This window comes from Bubalus kerabau, chromosome X (genome assembly GCF_029407905.1).
Source record: "Bubalus kerabau isolate K-KA32 ecotype Philippines breed swamp buffalo chromosome X, PCC_UOA_SB_1v2, whole genome shotgun sequence".
NCBI classification, from domain to species: domain Eukaryota; kingdom Metazoa; phylum Chordata; class Mammalia; order Artiodactyla; family Bovidae; genus Bubalus; species Bubalus kerabau.
Window position 1 is genome coordinate 67,151,253 of NC_073647.1, and position 23,248 is coordinate 67,174,500.

The 23,248-nt window shown below is 44.1% G+C and overlaps 2 protein-coding genes across 2 annotated transcripts; one reads left to right on the plus strand and one right to left on the minus strand.

Annotated features, from left to right (window-relative positions):
• Positions 1 to 6,740: 6,740 nt before the first annotated feature.
• On the minus strand, positions 6,741 to 9,836 carry ZCCHC18 (zinc finger CCHC-type containing 18). The gene is given in 6 exon segments (XM_055565663.1): positions 6,741 to 7,339; positions 7,341 to 8,086; positions 8,089 to 8,576; positions 9,029 to 9,113; positions 9,276 to 9,360; positions 9,708 to 9,836. Coding segments are annotated over 3 exon segments (1,209 nt in total). The 5' UTR covers positions 8,453 to 8,576; positions 9,029 to 9,113; positions 9,276 to 9,360; positions 9,708 to 9,836; the 3' UTR covers positions 6,741 to 7,240.
• Positions 9,837 to 10,153: 317 nt separating this feature from the next.
• SLC25A53 (solute carrier family 25 member 53) lies at positions 10,154 to 22,250 on the plus strand. The gene is made up of 2 exons (XM_055565664.1): positions 10,154 to 10,448; positions 19,684 to 22,250. The coding sequence occupies exons 1-2, from the start codon at positions 10,261 to 10,263 to the stop codon at positions 20,633 to 20,635; spliced, it is 1,140 nt and encodes a 379-aa protein (XP_055421639.1). The 5' UTR covers positions 10,154 to 10,260; the 3' UTR covers positions 20,636 to 22,250.
• The last annotated feature ends 998 nt before the right edge of the window (positions 22,251 to 23,248 follow it).

Genomic DNA, 23,248 nt, shown 5'->3' on the forward strand with positions numbered 1-23,248 from the left:
GGAACCTGACTGGCCATTTTTATACAAAGTACAATATTCATATTGGAATCACGGTATCACTACTCAAAGAGCTCAGACAGTGCCCAATCACCCAGCCAGTACCCAACTCCCAAAAGCTAGATTCAAGAATATGGTTTAGTCTGTGCAGTGTAGCAACATGTCCTGCTTGAAACTAAATTTCTGATTATCTTCTTTTTCATCCATATGTTATTGAGGGTAGTTGCATTTTCACAAAAGGAGGATGTAGGATAGCCAAACAAAAAAGCCAAAAAAATTTCTCATTCCAGAAAATGCAAGTGAGATCATCCTTTTTTTTAGTTGAGTACCTCAAGATGTGATATTTAGCTAAGGTGATGGTAAAATGGTTGGAACTTGTGGATCTAGAAGTCTACAGAAACCTGTGATTGTTTTGAGGCTGCATTCTGCCATTGGTCTTCAGCCTGAGAAGTACCTGAAACTGCTGGAAATGAATAATTAAACATGTAGAACTGAATGATAATGAAAGATCTGAGTTTCAGCCAGGCTTGTAGAATACACCTCAAACAATACTCAAAAGCATATTTAAAGCCAAAGAGTGTATATTTTAAATGAAGACTGCAAAAGAGACTGAAAATATATGCAGCATATGTCCAATATAATAATTTAGTTAAGGTATAAGGGAACATCTGGTAAAGATAAGAGTAGAAATCAATGAAGTGGAAAACAAACAATAGAAAAGTCAGCTAAACCAAATTTGTCCAAAAGACTAGTAAACTTTTGGAAAAATCTACTGAGAATAAAGAGAAAATTTTAAAAAATGTATTCCAAATGCCACTAGATTGTATGCTTAAAATGGGAGATTTTATGTTACATGAATTTTACCCCAATAAAAAATATTCAGAATGGAAAAAGGGGAAATATAAGCATGGATAGAGTACAGAAGAATCATACCATTTGATATGATATTTAGTAAGTGCTGTAAAAATAACCCATTAAAATATGAAGGATTATAGATGAATCAAGAGGCAAAAATGTTGATAATTCTTGAAGCTGGGTGATGGGAAATGGGGGTTCATTATACCATTCGATACACCTTTGTGTGTATTTGAAAAGCTCCATTAAAGAAGTTTAGATACAACTCCCCAAACTATTTGAAAGTTTAGGTAATTTTGTGATTTCTTAGAAAGCTGAATGCTGAAGAATTGATGCTTTTGAACTGTGGTGTTGGAGAAGACTCTTGAGAGTCCCTTGGACTGCAAGGAGATCCAACCACTCCATTCTAAAGGAGGTCAGTCCTGGGTGTTCTTTGGAAGGAATGATGCTAAAGCTGAAACTCCAGTACTTTGGCCACCTCATGCGAAGAGCTGAGTCATTGGAAAAGACTTTGATGCTGGGAGGGATTGGGGACAGGAGGAGAAGGGGACAACAGAGGATGAGATGGCTGGATGGCATCACTGACTCGATGGATGTGAGTTTGAGTGAACTCTGGGAGTTGGTGATGGACAGGGAGGCCTGGCATGCTGCGATTCGTGGGGTCGCAAAGAGTTGGACACGACTGAGCAACTGAACTGAACTGAACTGAACTGAGAGCTAATTGGCCTTTAAATATTACATGTTAAAGTCTATAGTAGCTCAAGGTTAAAGAGTCTTAGGGGCACATTAAGAAATGAGGAAGGTTGATGATTAAGATTCCCAAAACATCACATTATTACTTCACCACCAACTAGTTAAAAGCAAGTCATTGAGCTGGAGGCCTTACCAGTACCAAGTGTTGCCTTTAACCATTCCCTGCAAGCCACTGGGAAGTTCAGTCTTTGAGCATGAGCTGCCCGTTTTCCTTGCATGGTGCCTGGCAATAAACACTGTACTTTTATCACAACCAGTGTTGGTAGATTGGCCTTGCTGAGTAAGTGAAGGGCACGGAGACTCGAGTTTGGTATCATTAGTTCTGTTTAAGTAATGTTAAAAAAAAAAACAGTGTTGGAGATTCATATTTGAGTTGTAAAGTACCGGGGTCCAGCCCCGGTTGGATCCAGGGATTCCCTCAGGATGATGGCATAGGTGATTTAGAATAGCAATAGCTTAATTAAGTATTAATTAGAGATATAAAGAGTGGTTAAATAGGGATAGCTCAGTGAGAAAATTCAGTGGAGAAAAGAGGCTGAATAACTTGGTTTACGTGGAAAACCAATAAAACTCCGAGACAAGGAGTTTGCGTTCACCTACGTAGGCCGCAGGCGTCCTTCCGTTCTCCCGAAGGAGAGGAGATACTAAGGCCTCCCTGGTCAGATCTTAGAAGCCCAGGCAAAATTAGTAGGCTTGACGAGCCTCCACGCTCCAGATGGGAATTCAGCCAGAAGGTGAGAGAAAGAACGACATGGGGAGACCAAGCTTCGGTGAGCAAGGCCCGTAGCTTTATTTTCAACAGGGGCTTTTATACCCTAAGTTGCACATAGAGGATAATAGGGGGTGTGAAATCATGCAAAGTCAGCAGTCTTTGATCCTTATCGAAACCAGGGTTGTTTTTTTTTTTTTTTCTGCAAACTTATCGTATACAAATGGTTTAGATGATTTACATCATCTTCTGGCCAGAAGGCCTGTTAACATTTTATGACTCTGACAAAGGTTTGTCAACCATTAGACTTATTTTCTCTAAGAGTAATTATTTTAAAGTTTGGCGCCATCCTCCGAAGGTGTTAGATAAAGTTGCATTCCTATAGGGCAAAGGTGCAGTGGGTTTACAACAAAGGAAAGAGTTTATTACCTTAAGGGTCTAAAGTTGTTAACACCAAGGCCACTACTTATTTTTTCTACATACCAACTATATTAATTAATACACTTCCAAGGATACAATACAGGGGATGTGGAAACTTGGCAGCAAGCATTGGCTCAACAATGAAATCTTCTACTAGTTCTATTCTGACAATTTCTAACTCTCCGAGAGGCTCTATACTATTTGAATATCTTAAGCACCCCATAGCTCTCGTGGTTGGGAGACTGTAAACAATCGTATGCATAGCTGTAGGAGTCCGGGTAAACATGTCAGTCAAGTTAGAGAGCCATCTGAGGGGTTTGTGAACTAAAACACTCTTGTTACGCCCAGGAACTTTATTAACTGGAGCTGTAAGTTAACTCTTTTTCAGAGAGAGATGGTGGCGGGGGACAGGCCCCCCCCCCGTAAAGTCAGAGGTGTAGGTGAGAGCACAAAGCAGTAAAGTAGGCAGACTCTGGTTTTGGGGGTAGATGCTCGAGAATTTCCAGGGGGACTCCTGAGGCTTGATCCCACCTTTGCGTATGTCGAGCCTCCTTCCTCATGACCTTTGCCACGGGCGGAGTTCCTCACACTGGCTCCCAGCATCAAAGCTCTAAAGAAAAGCCATAAAATAATAATTAATAATAAAAGTAATAGCTATAACTATCATGAGAGTGGTTTCCTTTAGGGGAAAGTCAACAGGTTGTGATTTTACAGCAGCTCACAGGGATTTCAGGAGTTCCGGTAATGTTTTATTTCTTGATCTTTGTGGTGGTTTGCTGTACAGTAATTTATTAAGGTGTATATTTGCATTTTATGCTTTCTGTTTTTTTCCCTCTTAAATAAGAATGTTTTAGAACCTGGAGATAATATCAGGATCTATCTGTTTATTTAGGGTTTATTATGAGAATGAAATGAAACCATGTTGAGCTCTTAGAATATGCGTGGTACTGTGTAAGACCTTAATTAGTAAATGTTAGCTATCTACAATAAAAGTTGCTATTATTATTGTCTTATTATTTGTTGATAATATTTCTCAGCTTTCTGTTAGTCTTTTATTTCTGCCAATGCTATCTTTTGTTATTGGCCTTTACTGTATAATTTCTTTCGTCATTCCTAACCATAGAAAGTCTTCTGCAGTCTAGAGATTTAATAAATATTTATTTTCTTGCAGTTTTAAATGTTGCTTTTGAACATTTGATTCTGTTCATTCCCTTCATAACAACAATATATTATTAAAAATTAGTGTACACATGCATAAAATCTGCATTTATTTCTCAAATTTATCTGGAATTCATATTTAATGTCATGGTAGAAAGTAAACAGATCTTTTTTCCAATCAGGTCATTAAGTCCCCCCAGCACCACTAATTGAACAATTCATCTCTTCCCCACTGACTTCTGTGGCTTTCACCTCTTGCATATGTTAAATTTACAACCATTTGCACTTAAAACATAGAAATGGTATGTGACTACAACTGAAGGAGGGGGAGGGGATGTTGCCAGGCAGCTGCAACCTGGAGAGAAAGAGAAAGAAAGGTAGAAAAGTCTTTTTTTGTGTCAAAGAAAGGTTCCTTAAAGATTCCATCCCTGAGTGTGACACACAAGCCACTTACTCTTATGATGTTTGGCTAATCACTTCCTGTGTGTAGACCTCAGTCTCCTCATGTGTCATGCACAGATGACAGCATCTACATCATATAGGACGGTGCCTGAGAGTTAACCTGAGTAAGCTTTGGAGTCAGCCAGTCAGGAGTGTCATCTGCGGTTCATCATGAACTAGCTGCATGATCCTAGGTCATTTCCTACCTTTCCAGTTTGTTTCCTCATCTGAAATATGTGGTGTGCATTGCATGCTCAGTTGCTCAGTTGTGTCCAACTCATTGTGACCCCATGGACTGTAGTCCGCCAGGTTCCTCTGTCGATGGGATTCTCCAGGCAAGAATACAGGAATGGGTTGCCATTTCCTTCTCCAGAAATATGTGGCAGTTAATAGTAATTAAATTAATATTAATAGTAAATTAGAAATAGTAATAGCTACCCTCTGAGGTTTCTATGAAGATTAAAGAGCTATATTCCATTAAAGGGCTTAGAACAGGAGTTCCTGACACATAATGTGCTTTTAGTAAGTCACAGTTGTGGTGATTTTAATTTCTGTCACTATTATTATGGAACAGTCAGGAAGAGAAAGAAGTTGCAGCAAAGAAGACTGAGAGGCATCAAAAAGATCTTAGAAGGGGAAACTATGAGACTGGGGTGTCAGAGAAGATCATATCTAGAAGGAGGGAGATAAAGCAAAAGAAGGTATTTCAAAGGCTAACATCTGACAAAAGACTCATTTCATCTCGCAGCATGGGGAGGGAGGTTGGAGGGGGGTTCAGGATTGGGAACATGTGTACATCCGTGGCGGATTCATGTTGATGTATGGCAAAACCAATACAATATTGTAAAGTAATTAGCCTCTAATTAAAATAAATAAATTTAAATTTTAAAAAAAAGATTAGGGAGAAAGAAAGGAAGAAAACCCATAATCTTAATTGAAACCTATCAGACAAAAAATTATCTAAAAGCTTTCTTTTGGCTATTACCCTCAGTCTGATCTGAATGCCCATGTCTCCCATGTCTTCCAAACAGAAAATACATACTTCCTGCATAAAAGAAAAGCCAGTGTCATGTGAAATGAAATAAACTCACAGATTTGCATTGTTTTGTAGAAATAAAACTTAAGACAATTTCAGCTTTAAATGACATAGAAGAAGATAGAGGCTGGAAGAAACGGGGGATGAATTAGAGGTTATCAAAGAAGTGGTCTATACTGAATCCCCAAGCTAACTCCAGTGTAAAGGAGGGCACTGGTTGGTGTAGCATTTATTTATTTTTCTTTATACTCTGTCTGGTCCCAGAGAGAAATTATGACGGCATAAACTTAATTTGTGTAAATCAGTCAACAAGTGATTATGGAGTAAAATTGAGAAAAGGTGAGTAGAAAGAGGAGTGATATTTTAATCTTGGATAAATAGGGGGCAGATTCCTTCTAAGGGCCGGTTTAGAGAATAGGATGGAGACTATAAGCCTGTAAGAGTCTGAGAATGTTGGGCTCCCCTGTGGCTTTGGGGGCCTGATTGGAGCTATATCCTGCCCCGTGGTGGGGGAGGGGTCCCCTGTATTTTCTCATGCCCTGGCATCCAGATTGTTTTTCATCTTTCCCCAGTGATTTCAATTTCTTGGGTCAGAGGGAGGTTTGCCGGGAGTTCTTGAGCTTCTGGTGTCCCCTAGCATGTAGCTAGGGTGAAGCCAGGGTCATCCCAAGTCTCCTGGTACTGAACTCTCATGAGCAGCTGCTTTGTCTGCAGTTGAGGGGGAGGCAGAGGGTAGTGTCAACCCAAAGGGTAGTCTTTTTGCCACGGGGTGTTGTTCAGAAGCATTAATGGTAGCACTTTAAGGAATCTGCTCAGGGAAGGGAACACCGCCCCTTCCCAAAGTGAACAGGAATGGAGCCCCTGAAATACCCATTTCCTATTATTGCCCCCTCCCCTGTCTGTCATCAGATTTCTCAAGATGTATTAGCTAAGAAAGCACTGGGGCATTATTTTTAAAATGTATGTATTTATTTATTTGGTTGTGCAAGGTCTTAGTTGCAGCACACAGGATCTTTTAGTTGAGGCATGTGAACTCTTCGTTGTGGCATATGGGATATAGTTCCCTGACCAGGAATTGAAACCCAGGGCCCCTGCATTGGGAGCACAGAGTCTAAGCCACTGGACCACCAGGTAAGTCCATTGGACACAGATTTAGTTCAGTGCCATAGGTCAGTTGTGATAGGGGACTCTGGGAGATAGCTCCTTTCAGCTTCCGTTTTCCTCATCTGTAAATGAGGTTGATAAAACTCCACTTCACAGTATGAGTTCCCCCCATTTAAAAGCTTCTGTATTTAGTTTTCTTATTATTTTCCTTCTGTATTCCTAAAAGTAATCTCACACAGAGACAGCAAGCATACTTGATGCTTATGAATTGACATAAAAGTCCACAACATATATTGTTTGGTGAAAAAATACACAGCATAGAATAACACTTATATTTGATCACTTTTATCTGTATATAATATCTATCTTGGTACACAGGAATAGGGAGATATCTAGAAACCCATTCATCCAAGGACTGACAATGGTTATGCAAGGGTGGGGAGTTTCAGGTAATTTGCACTTCAGTTTTTGTAGTTTCTTTCGGTCTCTGAAAGTTTAACAATAACTTGTACTCCTTTCACAAAAGGAACACAATCATCAAGGAAATAGACACACACATAGACCCTTAGGCAGATGGAGGGAGAAGCAGGGACAGAGGTCAGGCTGTCTTCTTCATTTTGCTGGTATCTACAATCTCTTCTTCCCCAAAGAAAGCCACTTTGTGGATTAATTCACGCACATAGAAGCCTCCCCCAGCCTACCCTAGTTTTCCCCATCAGCAGTCTCTGAATACAGTTAAGGGTTCACTTAGGGCTGGGTCTAGCACATTACTGTGGCTCAGAGAGGCCACTGTGCTTGCCTGGGATATCTTTTGATGTCTCCTCTGTATGTGTCAGCTTTTGCAGGGTGATGATCAGATTCTCAAAACACCTGGGCCTTGTTGCTCTTACTATCACTGGTTTCCTTTGAGTGGCCCTCCTCACCACAGTATGAACAGTGGATAGTATATTTTCTCTTCCTGGTTCTACGTATATCCCCAGGACCATCATTGTTATATGCAGAACCACCACTGGTAGAAGGAGATTGAGCCTGAGAACTGTTTAGGGAATCAATGACCAGTATTTGATCCTGAAGTCTGGCCCTGACCCTGAGGGGAGGGGCACCTATGGATGTAAGTGGAGGGTTCTGAGACTCCACCATGATCACATCCTCATGTGAGTCATTAAGGGTATCATCTACTTCTATCACATCGCAATCAGCAGTGCTGATGGCTATTGCCTGGGGGCCCTGAAATGCCACAGGGCTTACTGCTGTCTCCATGATTAGCTCAGATCTTTTGGGCCGCTTCCGTTTCATAGAAGTGTCATTCCAATCCTCTTCCTCCCTTATCGTCCTGATTAACTCCAGGAAATTGGGGAGACACTCCTGCTCATTTGCATACATCCTGAGAAGATTCTTCAGCCTGAAGAACAGGTCCCCATTCAGCTCAGCCCCTAAAAGGAGCTGGTGCAGGCGTGTCTGATTTGCATCTTTCTCAGCTATTATCCCAGCCTGAATAGCGTTCTGGAGCTGCACCTCTAAACGGATTACACAAAGGGAGGCTTTCTCCCCTTGTGCCTGCAAGGTGTTAAAAAATTTGCCATGGGCAGTGACTCTGCTTTCAGAATCCCCAACACCAACTTCATGGCACACAAGAAATTTGCCACACTGAGGTTGGGGTTGGCTGTCTGCAGTAAACGCATCACCTCCCAAGTGGGGCCCCTCAGGGTTTTCATCAAGCGCTTGAGCTTTTCCTATTCAGACATATTCCAATCTGGCAGGGCCCCACTGACTTGTATCAGCCAGTTTTCAAAGGTTTCTTCCTTCTGGGCTGGCACCACCCTCCCGGAGAACAATTTCATCTTTCCTTCTGCCATGTTGACCCTTGAAGGACCAAGACTCCCCTTCCCCCTCAGGGACCTCAACATGGAATGGGCCCAGGGTGGCAAGGCTGTATTCTGCTGCCAGTTGTTACCCACACGTGCAATGATGCTGGCCATGACTGACAATGATCATCTATATGAATGTAACAAAATGCTCAGCCTTTCTAGAAAAGCCTAATCTGCAGGAGAAATCCCCAAAGCAACGTTCCTGGGCTCCATCTTCCTTGTATCTCAGGAGGGTCTGTAAAGAGAAGAAAGGGGGAAAAGGTTAGTAAGGTAGTAGACTGCATGGAGCAGTTTGCGGTCGCTTCCTTTACGTTCCTGAACACCCTGCGGGTACATTTTCCATTCGGCTACTGCCCTGAAAATATCCTGCAGGAAACTGGCAATTACAATCTTCAGGAGTTAATGGGTGTTCCCGTGCTAGCAGGGTGCTTTTCAGATCTGCAACTGTGCTCTCCCGAGAATCCTCCAGGAAGGAAGGCAACAGCGGCTTAGAATTCTAGGTGAAATAGTGCTTAGAGCCCATATTGGGCTCTCAAAATAGAGAGCAGTGGTCTAAGTCTCACAGATTTGTGGTAGCAAATAAGATCTCCATGAAACTGACGGTTTCAGGTCTCAACCACACCCCCTTCTCAAAGTTTCCCCCGTTATTTCTCAGATTCCTATATGAGCTTGGAAACAAATGCGCACCTTTATTTCACAACAAGAGCTTGAGTTAGAAAGCTGGATTCCGAGGTAGGTTGACCTCTGTCCACGCGAGATTGCAGATCTCAGTCTTCAGGCCATGGCGGAGGGCAAAGCAGGGCAGGGAAGGGAAGGGTTAGAAGGAGTTTCATCCCTCATCTCGCTCCCTCGACCCCTCCCTCCACAGTAGCCAGACGGAGAATTCCCTCTCCCACCTTGTGAATACAAGCCAAAGTGACCCTCTATTACATACCCCTGAATCCACTCCGGGAAATCGTTGTCCTACCAGCTCCGCAATCAGCCGCACAGAAATTGAGTTCGAATTCGACTTTGGTGGTCTGCCACGGAGAGAGGGAATGGGAGTTGGACACACACACCCACATATGCCTCACCAGGAAGGGATCAGGAGATGCAAAGGGGGTTCAAGGCAGACAGCTTGCGATCCCCCCTGCTTCCCGCCCCCTAACTATCCCCCTGAAAACGTTCTCCTGTCAATCTAGGCAAATCCTACCCATTTGGCATCATTCAGTAGAACCCACCTCCTGTCTCTGCGCAGCCGGGCCGCGGGAGTGCTCCTTCGGCTGCCTTTCAGCCCTCGCGATTTGGTAAACAATAGAGCCGCCCAATCCTGATGGAGCTCTTCCCTCCTCTCTCCGGGACAGGCAATCGCGCCCTTTTTCGTTACCTGTGCTCGGCCGGTGGACAGCGAATGCTCTGGCGGGGACAGGTGTGGATGCCGCCTTCTGGTCGCCGTGGCCCTGCAGTGAAAAAGGATGACGCCTCCTCTGCTGCTGCTGCTGCTAAGTCGCTTCAGTCGTGTCCGACTCTGTGCGACCCCATAGACGGCAGCCTACCAGGCTCCGCCGTCCCTGGGATTCTCCAGGCAAGAACACTGGAGTGGGTTGCCATTTCCTTCAGTGCATCAAAGTCAAAAGTGAAAGTAAAGTCGCTCAGTCGTGTCCGACTCTTAGCGACTCCATGGACTGAAGCCCACCAGGCTCCTCCGTCCATGGGATTTTCCAGGCAAGAGTACTGGAGTGGGTTGCCATTGCCTTCTCCGGACGCCTCCTCTACCGCTAACCAACTCAGAGCCTCCAGACGGAGCCTCTTCACCCAGCTTTGGGTAGCTGGGTCGAAGCAGCTCGGTTCCCAAGGCAGCAGAGGCCTCCCCCGCCCACTCGCTGTTAGCTCCCAGCAGCCGCCGCTTCTTTTAACCTCTGCGGGTTGAGACAAAGAGCATGATGAGTCGGTTGGCGAGGCCAATCAGCGGGGCGAGGGGGCGGCCTCCCCGCGCAGCCTCCTGCTCAGGGCCATTGCTAGCAAAAAGGAGTAGCAGGCCGGCGGGGGCTGCGGCACACAGGCGCGGAAGCCGGTGCGGTGTCAAGTGCAGCTCGGACTCTCGGACCCTGCCGATTGGCATTTTACCGTGAGTTTGCTGCTTGCCCCTCGCTTTCTTTCTCTTTCACCTCTTCCACCTCTGTCCTCCACGCTTTGAGACCAGATGCCTTCAACACGAGGTGGGACAGACATCAAGCGAACAGTGCAAGTTCCTCACCTTTGTACAGAGGGAAGGGGGAAAAAGCATTTACTGAGCGCTTTCTACGTGCAAATGGGCTGTCACGGACAACTCGTTTATTTTCAACAGCCTTGCGAAGGAGGTAGCAGTATGCCCACTTAACAGAGAGGGGACTTAAGCACCCAGTCACTATTCTTAGGAAGTGCAGAGGTAAGAGCTCACACTCAAGTCTACAAATCTGATTTCAAATGCTGCCCCCTATTCCTCTCTACTCTCAGACTGAGGGTTAGTTGAGAAAAGCCAAAGCCAAAGTGGAGATGGGAAGGCCCATTTGGAACTATATAGAATTAGTGAGCAACGACTATTATCTCCATTTTTCAGATGAGGAAACAGGCACAAGGTTAGGCGGCTTGCCCCACATCACACAGCAAATAAATATCAGCATCCGGTTTTACTCTGTTGTTTTCCAAATACCAACTCTTTGCCGATCTGAGCTGCCTAGAGGGCATTTTTTTTACATGAGTGGTCTTAAACCAGCTCAGCTGCAGTCTTAGTGTGCTGGTAGTGCTGAAGGAGGGCTTGGAGAGGCAATGCAAAGAGGGGTAGGGGAAGAGGTAGGAAACTTGTATGGTACCCATTGTACAGAATAAGAAAACTGAGACATTTTCTTTCTCTGTTTTACACTACAGCAGGCTGCTTACTTTTTCTTTCAGTAAAACATTATTTTTTACAGCTTATGACCTGAAAGGAGACAAGACTCAGAGAGGTAAAATGACTTGCCTGAAATTAAAAGGTGAAGCCAGAACTTGTATCATATCTCTCTGACACCAGAATCCATGCTATTAACCAAAGTATGGATATGAAGCTGGCTGCCTCAGAATCATTTTGAAAAGCTTGTTAGAAATACAGATTCCTAAGCTCTGCCTCTGGGGGATCCAGATTTACTAAGAACTAGGGCTAGGGAGGGTGATTTATATTTTTAACCAGTGCTGTAGTTAATTCTGAGATGTAGAGTGGTTTGTGAACCATTGCTAGAGACACTAAATTATGCTTATGGCAATAAGTAAATGAAGATGTGGCCAATGTATCTCTCCATATGGTAGCTGTTGTGAAATGTAACTTGAGAGCAGAAGTTCCTACCTAGGGTCCTTCCTGAAATTGTTTGTGAAGAGTAGAATTTCAACTATGTATATTCTTCTGAGTTCACAGCTTTGTAGATGTTCAAATGAGTCTGTGGCCCAGAAATGGTTAAGAACCACTCCCCTACAATCTTTCTTCCTAACATTTTCTCTTTCAATTTGTACTTGAGGAAGAAGTATGAGAAACGGAACATAATTTGATCTAACCCCCTAAATACAGCTCTCTGCCGCTGATATAGCTCTTTTATTTCCTGGCTTGAGGACACGTTGCTAGGTTGCCCTTCTGTGAGCTCTTGAGGGGACCTCTCCTTTGCTGGATTTGGAATCACTGGCCGCAGAGAAGGAGCAACTCCATGGAAACAGCATGCAGGGCTGTCCAGAGTGAATGGGCCGTGAAGCCCGTGACAGAGAAATCTGCACCATTTTCCATGACTTCTGGTTCTTGAAGAGCAGGTCTTACTTCCCTTATGTAGATTGTGGTTAGGAGGCCCCCCTTCTGGGCTTGTTCTTGATTCCTGATGTTTGGAAGCAAGCAAATAATCTGATGTCTTGTCATTGCTGTTGGGCTGTGTTCAACCTGCCAAGGAACTTTACCTGTTCTTTCTGCCTTCTCATTGGCTACCTCAATACATAGAGTTCCTTGGAGTAAACAATGCAAATTTGGAGTTTAAGTACTTTGCATCTGAGGACTGTGGAATTTCTCATGGGTAGAACAGTAGCAAGGGGATGGAGGGTGGAGGATGTAGGAAGTAGAGTGAAGCCTCACCTCACATAACCAGGGGTGAGGCTGGCACAGCTCTTGGATTTCCTTCAGACTCTTGCTCTGCTCCCCAATATCATGACACCTGACCCCAGGTCTCTTGCAGACTCTTATTCTGTGTTTAAATTGGCTTCACTGCCAAAGTAGGTGATCTACAGTTGGAGTTGGTGGGGGTGGGATCAAGTAGGACAAAGGGTAGATCCTGTAGCTCTGACAAAAAATAGTGGAAAGAGAAAGATTGTATGCTGGTGCCTTGATTGGGCCCTTAGAACAAAGTGAAGGTCTCTTTGTGCAAGGCTGGGAGGAGGATTTGCTGAACCGGCTCCAGTTAGATAAAGGTATCCCTGATCTCTGGCATCAGTGTGTGGGAATACTTCCCAATTCATGGTTCTAATGACACCACATTTTCCAACTGTAACAAAGAAACCTTAAAAGACTGAAAGTTATGAAGGTAACACTATTAGTTGAAACAATAATAGCTGCCCTTGGCTGCCTGCCTTCTTGGTGCCAGGGACTTTCCATTTGTTATCTTATTTAAGCTTCTCAGCAATGCTGAGACAGGCATTGTTATCCCATTTTGCAAATAGGAAAACTGAGTTTCAGGGAGGTTAAAACACCTTGTAAGTGGAGGCACTGGGATTCCAGTCTGGGGCTGCGTCAGACTCCAAAGCCCGTGACAACTCTTCTCTGTTGTCTTCCAAACAAACAATTTAAACAAAAAATCCTTTCATTTTATTTTAAAATCAATTTTAATTGCTATAGAGTTTATTTACCATCTTGTGTTAATTTCTGCTGTACAGCAAAATGATTGTTTTATATATATATATATATATATATATATATATTACACATATATGTATAAAGCTTCCCAGGTGGCACTAGTAGTAAAGAACCCCCTGCCGATGCAGGAGACATAGGAGACACAGGTTCAATCCCTAGTTTGGGAAGATCCCATGAAGGAAATGGCTACCCATTCCAGTATTCTTGAATACCATGGACAGAGGAGCCTGGTGAGCTACAGTCCATAGGGTCACAAAGAGTTGGATGCGACTGAAGCTAGTTAGCATACACATATGTCCAGTTCAGTCGCTCAGGTGCGTACGACTCTTTGTGACCCCATGGACTGCAGCACGCCAGGCTTCCCTGTCCATCACCATCTTCTGGAGTTTACTCAAACTCATGTCCAGCATGTCGGTGATGCCATCCAACCATCTCATCCTCTGTCCGTCCCCTTCTCCTCCTCCCTTCAGTCTTTCCCAGCATCAGGGTCTTTTCCATTGAGTCAGTTCTTCACATCAGGTGGCCAAAGTATTGGAGTTTCATTTTCAGTATCAGTCCTTCCAATGAATATTCAGGACTGATTTCCTTTTATGGACCACAGTCTTGTCTAACTCAATGAAACTATGAGCCATGCCATGTAGGGCCACCCAAGACGGACAGGTCATGGTGGAGAGTTCTGACAAAATGTGGTCCACTGGAGAAGGGAATGGCAAACCACTTCAGTATTCTTGCCTTGAGAACCCCATGAACGCACATATGTATATGCTGCTGCTGCTGCTAAGTTGCTTCAGTTGTGTCTGACTCTGTGCGACCCTATAGACAGCAGCCTACCAGGCTCCCCCGTCCCTGGGATTCTCCAGGCAAGAACACTGGAGTGGGTTGCCATTTCCTTCTCCAATATATAAATATATATATATATATATATATATATATATACACACACACACACACACACACACAAATATAAATATATATATACACACACACACACACACACAAATATATATATATATATATATATGCACATTCTTTTAATATTCTTTTCCATTATAGTTTTTCATGGGATACTGAATAGAGTTATCAGTGCTCTATACAGTAGTACTGGAGAAGGTGATGGCACCCCACTCCAGTACTCTTGCTTGAAAAATCCCATGGACGGAGGAGCCTGGTAGGCTGCAGTCCATGGGGTCGCAAAGAGTCGGACACGACTGAGTGACTTCCCTTTCACTTTTCACTTTCATGCATTGGAGAAGGAAGTGGCAACCCACTCCAGTGTTCTTGCCTGGAGAATCCTAGGGACAGGGGAGCCTGGTGGGCTGCCGTCTATGGGGTTGCACAGAGTCGGACACGACTGAAGCGATTTAGCAGCATACAGTAGGACTTTGTTGTTTATCCATACTATATATAAAAGCTTACATGTGCTAACCCCAACCTCCCACTCCATCCCTTCCCCAACTCCTTCCCTCTTGGCACCTACCAGTCTGTTTTCTATATCCTTGATTCTGTTTCTGTTTCATAGATTGGTTCATTTCCAACAAACAATTTAAAATGCACTCTGCAGACGACCCAGTTTATTAGACTGATTTCAGCCTTTAAAGCAATGTTGTAATCTTACCTATATTCCTAGGATCTCATTTTTTAAATACAACTACTAATATAATGTATGGATCAACTTTGTATACGGGGTATCATACTAAGTATTTTGACTAAGTATTTTGTATACTTCATCTCATGCAACCTTCATGACACTCATTTTACAGGTAAGGGTACTGAGGTTCAGAGAGTGGAAGAGACTTGGCCAAGGTCATAAAGCTAGGAAGTAGAGCAGTGAAATTCAAACCCAGGGCTATCTGATTCTATAGTCTGTATCTTTATGCTATATGCAGTGGGGCAAACAAATAAGGCCCTCATTATAAATTGACTTGTCTCTGTCAGCCACAGATCTCTCTCCTTCCCACAGCCTGCATCCAGAACCGGGTACCACTCATGCTTTTAGGCATCTGTGCTTTAGGCTGCTTCCTTAGCCTAGAACTCCTGCCCTCACTCCTACATCTAACTAGAGCCTGCTTGTGGGTTAAGAATCAAGTCAGATGCCCCCTCTCAGAGAAATTTTAGACTGCTCCCTATGCTCAGTCAGTCAGTTCAGTCGCTCAGTCATGTCCAACTCTTTGTGACTCCATGGTCTGCAGCATGCCAGGCTTCCCTGTCCATCACCAGCTCCCAGAGCTTGCTCAAACTCATGTGCAGCAAGTCAGTGATGCCATCCAACCATCTCATCCTCTGTCCGTCCCCTTCTCCTCCTGCCTTCAATCTTTCTCAGCATCAGGGTCTTTTCCAGTGAGTCAGTTCTTCACATCAGGTGGCCAAAGAATTGGAGTTTCAGCTTCAGCATCAGTCCTTCCAGTGAATATTCAGGATTGACTTTCTTTAGGATTGACTGGTTTGATCTCCTAGCAGTCCAAGGGACTCTCAAGAGTCTTCTCCAACACCACAGTTCAAAAGCATCAACTCTTCAGTGCTCATCTTTCTTTATGGTTAAACTCTCACATCCATACATGATTATTGAAAAAGCCATAGCTTTAGACTATATGGGCCTTTGTCAGCAAAGTGATGTCTCTGCTTTTTAATATGCTATCTAGCTTTGTCATAGCTTTTCTTCCAAGGAGAAAGCATCTTTTAATTTCATGGCTGCAGTCACCATCTGCAGTGATTTTGGAGCCCAAGAAAATAAAGTCTCTCATTGTTTCCCCATCTATTTGCCATGAAGTGTTGGGACCAAATGCCATGATCTTCATTTTTTGAATGTTGAATTTTAAGCCAGCTTTTTCACTCTCCTCTTTCACTTACATCAAGAGACTTCCCTGTTAGTTCAGTTGATAAAGAATCTGCCTTCAATGCAGGAGACCCTGGTTTGATTGCTGGGTCAGGAGGATCCTCTGGAGAAGAGATAGGCTACCCACTCCAGTATTCTTGGACTTCCTTTATGGCTCAGCTGGTAAAGAATCTGCCTGCAATGCGGGAGACCTGGGTTTGATCCCTGGGTTGGGAAGACACCCTGGATATCTCCCTATGCTAGGTGAAATATATTGCTTTTATGTTCTGCTCTGTCCTTGATTAGTGTAAGCTTTGTTTTGCCTTCCAGTATAGTTTAGCTCATTGTTGACCTGTCTCCCCCACTAGATTCCCAAGACCTCCAGGGCTGGTACCAAGTCCTGTTCACCCCTGCTTCACAGTGACTTACCCACAGTGATTGATATGTGTTTGTGAACAGACCAAAGGACTGGCAGAGGGATGCCTGGAATGAATGGATACATATAGGGCTGGATCCTGGCATGATCATGCAGGCTGTGCATCTGGGCTAGACTATCCAGGGAGTCTGGAATCCTTTCCACCCACTTTACAAGGTTATAAACATAAGAGATACATCATAGGGCCCATGGGGTAACTGCTCTAGGCTGACTCCAGGCTTGTTCTGAGGCCCCTACTTTGGAATTCTTGTGTAAGGGGCCAGGCTGTCCAGGATTGCTTTTATAACACCTTTGCATTCACAGAAGAAAGGTCTTCCTCGTCTCCCACGTGGACACAGGATTTGTCCCACCATACCACTGTAAAGGGTTCTGAGTGTGCTGCAGGAGCATGTGCAGCATCCGCATAGGTGTGAGGTGGGGAAACATCTTAAAAAAAATACAGTTGACTGAGGCCACCATGCCATGGATGGTCAACCACTTTATCTCATTTTATTTTGTTATTCTTTACAACAACCTTTTGAGGGAGGTCTCTTGTCCCTCGTCTGTAGCCAAAAAACTGAGACTGAGTGAAGTGTCTTGCCTAAGGTCATACAACTAAGCAAATGGTGGAGGCAGAATTCATACTCAGGACTGTCTGTTCCCAAAGGCTGGCATTTTAACAGGAAAACACATAGGAGAAAAATTGACTCCCTCTCCCCCATAAAACAGGATGAGTTAGATTTATAAAATTATGACAGCTATTTCAGGTAAGTTGTTTCTAAATTATTGTTCACTTTTAATCCCTGAAAAAGATTGGCCAAAACAGAAGGAACCAGGGATGGAAAAGCACAATTCCTCTATCAAATATTGGCCTGAATTCCTCTCCATCAACCCCCTGCCACATGCACAGTATGAGGATGCCTAGAGAACATCCCCCTACCCTACCCCCCAGCGTCTGCTCATTTCATAATTGAGATGCTTGAGGCTCCAAGATGTTAATATATTTCTAAAGGTCACACAAGAAGTTGAAAAGAGAACTGGCACTGAGAATTCTGGTCTGCCAAATTCTAGCCCAGTTTTCTTTCTGCTAAATTGGCCTGCCTTACAGTCAATCAACACATGTTTACAGGTTACTCAGGAAAATGTGGGAAGGAAGTGGAACATTACTGCATTCTGAGATAGAAGAGGGGACAAATGCTTCCCTCACCACCCATCCTTATGCAGGTGCAGATAAAACTTGGAGATAAATCCTTGGTAGGACAGTTGGGTAATTTTGGGGTCCCCTGTGGCTTCGGGGGCGTGATTGGAGCTCCCCTCCAAGGAGAGGGGTCCGCTTTGGCTCCTGGGATATGGAGGGGGCTGCCATGGGCCCAGGAGTGCCCTGGAAGGATGCAAGGAGTGGGCCTCTTGAGCCTGTGCTCCTGGCCAGTTCTCAGCTAAAGAGTCCAAAGCAGAGGAGCCTTCCCAGCCTCTTGGCCATGAGAGTTAAGGATGTGAGGCTTAAGGGCCTCCGAACTGCTGAGGGTAGGGGAGGGCTGGTGGAAGAGCACAGGAGGCTGAGCCTCTACTCCCTCCCTCTAGACAGACTGTGGCTTGAGAGGGGTAGGGTTGTAAGGTTAGGTACTGGACTGTGGATGGAGCAGGAGCAAGAAACCAGGGAGAAGCTTATGGGGGTCATTCTGGAAGGAGAAGCACTTTAAGGCAAGTTCTTGAGTGCGGCAGCCCAGGGAAGGCTGCAGTGGGCTTCTTGCAGGGCCTGGCTTCTAGCCCACCCCCAGTTCCTCAGCCTGGTGAACCCTTTGTCCCTATTGGATGGGCTAGTGTAACTAGATCCCCAATAGCCCTCGCCTCTGGGGACTACACAGCCCAGGGTTCTGTGTGAAACCTCTGGGTCTGCAGTTTCTACCAGGCTTCCTGTCCATCTAGATGTGAGTCTGATGCCCAGTCATGGCACCCTGTGCCCCTGTCCCCCACCACACCACTTCCTGTTCCTCTCCACACACCATTCCCAAGCCCCACACCCTGTCCTCTCACCCCTAGTTCCTTCCTGACAACTCCCTCAGGTTCTCAGATCTGCACCGACCATTCATTTCTTCTTGATCCCAAAATTCTTTCATGGGCCCTGGCTCCGCAATTACCTTTCATACTACTCCATCTGCTCCCAGACTGCTCCCAGACTACTCCCAGGTAGGAGCAATAGCTTGGAATCTTTGCACAGCCTCTTCCCTCTAGTATAGTGGCTCTGAACCAGGGCAATTTTATCTTCTTCCCTCACCCTGAGGACATAAGGTAATGTCTTTAGATATTTTTGTTTGTTATAGCTGTGCTGTGCTGTGCTTAGTCACTCAGTCATGTCCGACTCTTTGCCACCCCGTGGACTGTAGCTTGCCAGGCTCCTCTGTCCATGGGGATTCTCCAGGCAAGAATACTGGAGTGGGTTGCCATGCCCTCCTCTTGCCATAACTGGGTAGGTCACAACTTGTGCCACAGGATACCACTAAACATTGTATGAACACAGGGTGGGCACCTGTGATGAATTATCTGGCCCCAAATGTCAATAGCCTGTACATTAAGAACACCTGCACTGTTATACAGCAACAGGTCTATAAGGTTAAGCTCAGAAACTGTCATGTATAGAGCCTTTTCTTGCTAAACTTCCAGGAATAGTTACTCTTTCTGTTCCTCAATTGGGAGAGGCGAGCGGGGTGTTGCCATGAAACAGCTAGCACATCATCAAGAATCTACAAAAAAAGAAGCAAGGAGCTTCCCTGCTCCCTAAATTTACTACCATCTTTTAGAGAAAGTACTGGACTACAACCTTTGAATGACTTTCTGCCTGTAGAAGATAGTGCCACTTTTTGGAAAGGGAAGAGCAACTTGTTATTTTAGCAGTTTATCAAATGCAAAGTTTCATATGGTGAATGCAGTAAGGATGGGGAGCCCTCCTTCACTAATTTTATTTTCTTCATTCTTCAACCTTCTTTGAATATGAGAATATTTGCTGGGTCAGAAAAACACCCTAGAGGTGACTCTGTTCAGCAAAACTAACTGCCTTTGTTTTAATTTAAGGTGGAGGAATTCTTTCTTAAGAGTGTACATATTTCTCAGAAACTGGCCCAGAGAATTATTTGTTTCTTTAGAGCTGAGTTTCTTGAGCCTCTGTTTATAACTAAGCAATGAAGATGCTTGCCAAAAGATTTCATTGGTCAATCTAACTTCTTTTTTTCCACTCTTGCCAGTTTCTTCCATCTGCACCCAGGTATCTTCAGCATGGGGGAACAAAACCACTCTCCCAGGAAGGAGCTTCAGCACTGGACACAAAAAGAGCCTCCAGGAAAGAGAAGCTGGCACTCCCATGCCTACGCCCTTGGTGCCATTTCCAACTTTATGTCCACTTTTCTGACCTTTCCTATCTATAAGGTTGTGTTCCGGCAACAGATCCATGCTGTGGCGGTGTCAGAGGCTGTGCGGCAGCTTTGGCATGAAGGCCCTCAATACTTCTACCGGGGAATCTACCCGCCTCTTCTCTCCAAGACATTGCAAGGGACTCTGCTGTTTGGGACATACGATAGCATGCTGTGTTGTCTCTCCCCTGTTGGGCCACACTCCCTGGGGAACCGCTGGGCTGCGGGGCTTATGTCTGGTGTGGTGGAGGCTGTGGCACTTAGCCCCTTTGAGAGGGTGCAAAATGTGCTCCAGGATGGTCGCAAGCAAGCTCGCTTTCCCAGCACCATCAGCATTCTCAAGGAATTTCACTCTTATGGGCTTTGGGGCCGGCTGTCACAGGGTTACTATCGCGGTTTCTGGCCTATCCTTCTCAGGAACAGCCTGGGGAGTGCTCTGTATTTCTCCTTCAAGGATCCCATCCAGAATAGCTTGGCAGAGCAAGGCCTGCCCCACTGGGTTCCTGCCTTGGTGTCTGGGAGTGTCAATGGAACAATCACCTGCCTAGTTCTGTATCCTCTGATTGTGCTGGTTGCCAATATGCAGTCCCACATTGGCTGGCAGAGCATGCCAAGCTTATGGGCCTCTATCCAGGATGTGTGGGACACTCGGGGCCGAAAGGTATTTCTGATCTACCGGGGAGGTTCCCTGGTCATCCTAAGGTCCAGTGTAACCTGGGGCCTTACTACTGCTATCCATGACTTCCTGCAGAGGAGGTATCATTCCAGGAAAGAGCCGAAAGACTGACTGGCTGCAGGCAGTGTAGTGTGGCCATGGCAACTTGTTATTCTAAGCCTTCCTGGGGTGGCTTAAATAGCTTACTTCTTTGGTTTGGTCACCTAATACAACTATTCTTCAAAATCTTTCAACTGTCAGTACACTTGAGAAGGTCCCAACTACCAGCCTGTTGTGTAAAGACAAAACCCAATAGGGTTCCTTGGTTAGAAAAAGAAATTCACCCCAGTTTATCCACAGCTTCAAGCAGACACAGGAAGGCTTTATGTAACATGTCACCTGCATGAAATGTCATTCCTTTAAGGAATTTGCTGACATTAAGAGGAAACTCTAAAAGATGACCTTAATCAGGCACTGTGAGTTCTGGGACCCCTCCAGTTGTCTTCTGGGCCAAACTGAGTGGAGGACCAGGAATTCCAATTTCAGAGAACTAAGCTTGACTCTTGGTATGGGGATTCCAGAGACTTTTTCAGATGGCTACGTTCACTACCCCTGCCACCACCTCTCTCACTTTTCAAAGTTGTTGGTGCTAGTTTCAGGGTAGTGGTTGTGGCTAGAAATCCTGAATTAGACTTGTCTCAACTGATCAGATGCCACAAGAACTGGTGGGAATGGGAAGAAGTGTGGTCCTTGGATGGAAAGAATAGACTTTGAGTGAAGAGGTTTAGTTACATGCAGAATAGAAAATTCTACTATTGATTGATTGGTGTTACACGCTGGGACATTTCTGATAGCAAGGCAATAACATTGCCTAGTAACCACTTGAGTTTCCCTAAGAAATCTGGAACTGAAATGATTATATCTCTTCATCAATAATTGCATATTTTATTGCCATGGATAAATATAATTACTGTGACATAAGTTAAAGATCTGAAATTGTAGCCTGTCATTTAAAGTCATTCAAAATATGCCCCCCATAAACTATGTAGCATATTATCACACCATTCCTACTTACATAGATCCCATACCCTAGCCAAACTGGAGTATTATTCCCTCCTCAAACATGCCACTAACTTTCCCATAGCCATGCTCTATCTTCTCCACCTCCAACACCTGTTCTCTACATGCCAGTTCGCCAAAATCCTTCCAGTTCCTCAAAGCCCAGCTCAGATGCCACCTTCTCTAAGGAGTCTCTTCTGATTGCCCCTACTGAATGTGATTGCCCCTACTGAATGTGATTGCCCCTACTGAATGTGATTGCCCCTAAGTGAATGTGACATTAGTCTCTTGTGATGTCTCTCTCCAATTACACTTCATACGTGGCACTGATTCCATTATGTCACTGAGCTCATGTGGTCCTCTGTTCTTGATGTTCTTCAATACCTCCTACTAGACTGTAAAACTCCTTGAAAGCAGGGATTCTTGTATATGTTTTTAAATCTCCCATTGTGCCTAGGTGCTCAATAATGTTGGCTGAATTATTGAATTGATTATCAAGCTGTGATATGGTCTTTATCCTCAGGGTGCTGTCCCTTGTACATGAAGATAATGTTATTGATTCATTGTCATGAAGACTTTAGGGTGTAATTTTTGTTTTATTAGTGGATTTAGTTTTGTGCTAATGATAATGATGCTGATGATGATAATAATAATACCAACAATAAGTAAAAGTGACTTTCAACTGGGACATTTGATGAGTTTGTGTTATTGGTGGCATGTTTGTTATTGGCAACACTTTGGATCTGAAATTCGCAGAGACATTGCCTAATGGTCTGATATTTATTTTTAACTCTGGAATTTTGAGGATTTCCAAGATGACATACATTGCAGTTTTTCCCTTATAAATGATATCATGTAATGATCTCCACATGCACCTCCTTCCTTACCAAACCAAAATTGTCATTTATAATGATCTGACTATAGATCCTGGCTGTGGGGATTCCTCACTGAATATCAGAGAAGTTAAAGACACGGCTGTAAGCATTATGAGATCAGAGAGCATTTGCCAGCAAGGTCAACAAAAAATGGCTGGTCCAGAATCGCTGCAGATGCATTCCCATGTCTGATCCCTCTGCAGACCTGGATGTGGTGGGTCAGTACTCTGCTTGTAGATTCAGTGACAGGGAGCACAGAGTCTGTACCAGGGAAGGAAAAGTAGAAGAGCAGTTAGTTCTACTTAAAGGCTAGCTCTCAGAATACAAAAAAATCATTATTTAGATAATGACTTCAGTTTATAAGCTGAAAAGAAGGGGATAAACTATGGTACTCTCCCACTTTTTTATTCAAGATAAAATATGGTACTCCCCCGCATTTATTTCTAAGCACACTGTCCATTTTCACTTATGTCACTATGTCAGTCCATGTCTGTTCCTTAATTTTAACTTATTTAGAAATAAGTTCAAACTTCTAGAAAAGCTGCCAACATAAATAGAGTTCAAAGAACACTCATATACCCTTTATCCCAAATCACCTACTATTAACATTTTACACCATTTGCTTTATTTCTTGAGCACTCATTCTCTCCACACATATGATATTTTTTGCTGAACTGAGTTGCACTTTTTAATATTTCTAGATTCAATATTTGTAGATTCAAATTTTTTTAAAAAGACTGAGGGCTTTAAGACACTGGCACAGTTATAATTGAATAAATGAAAGCTCACAGCAGATTTTAAAGCTACATTA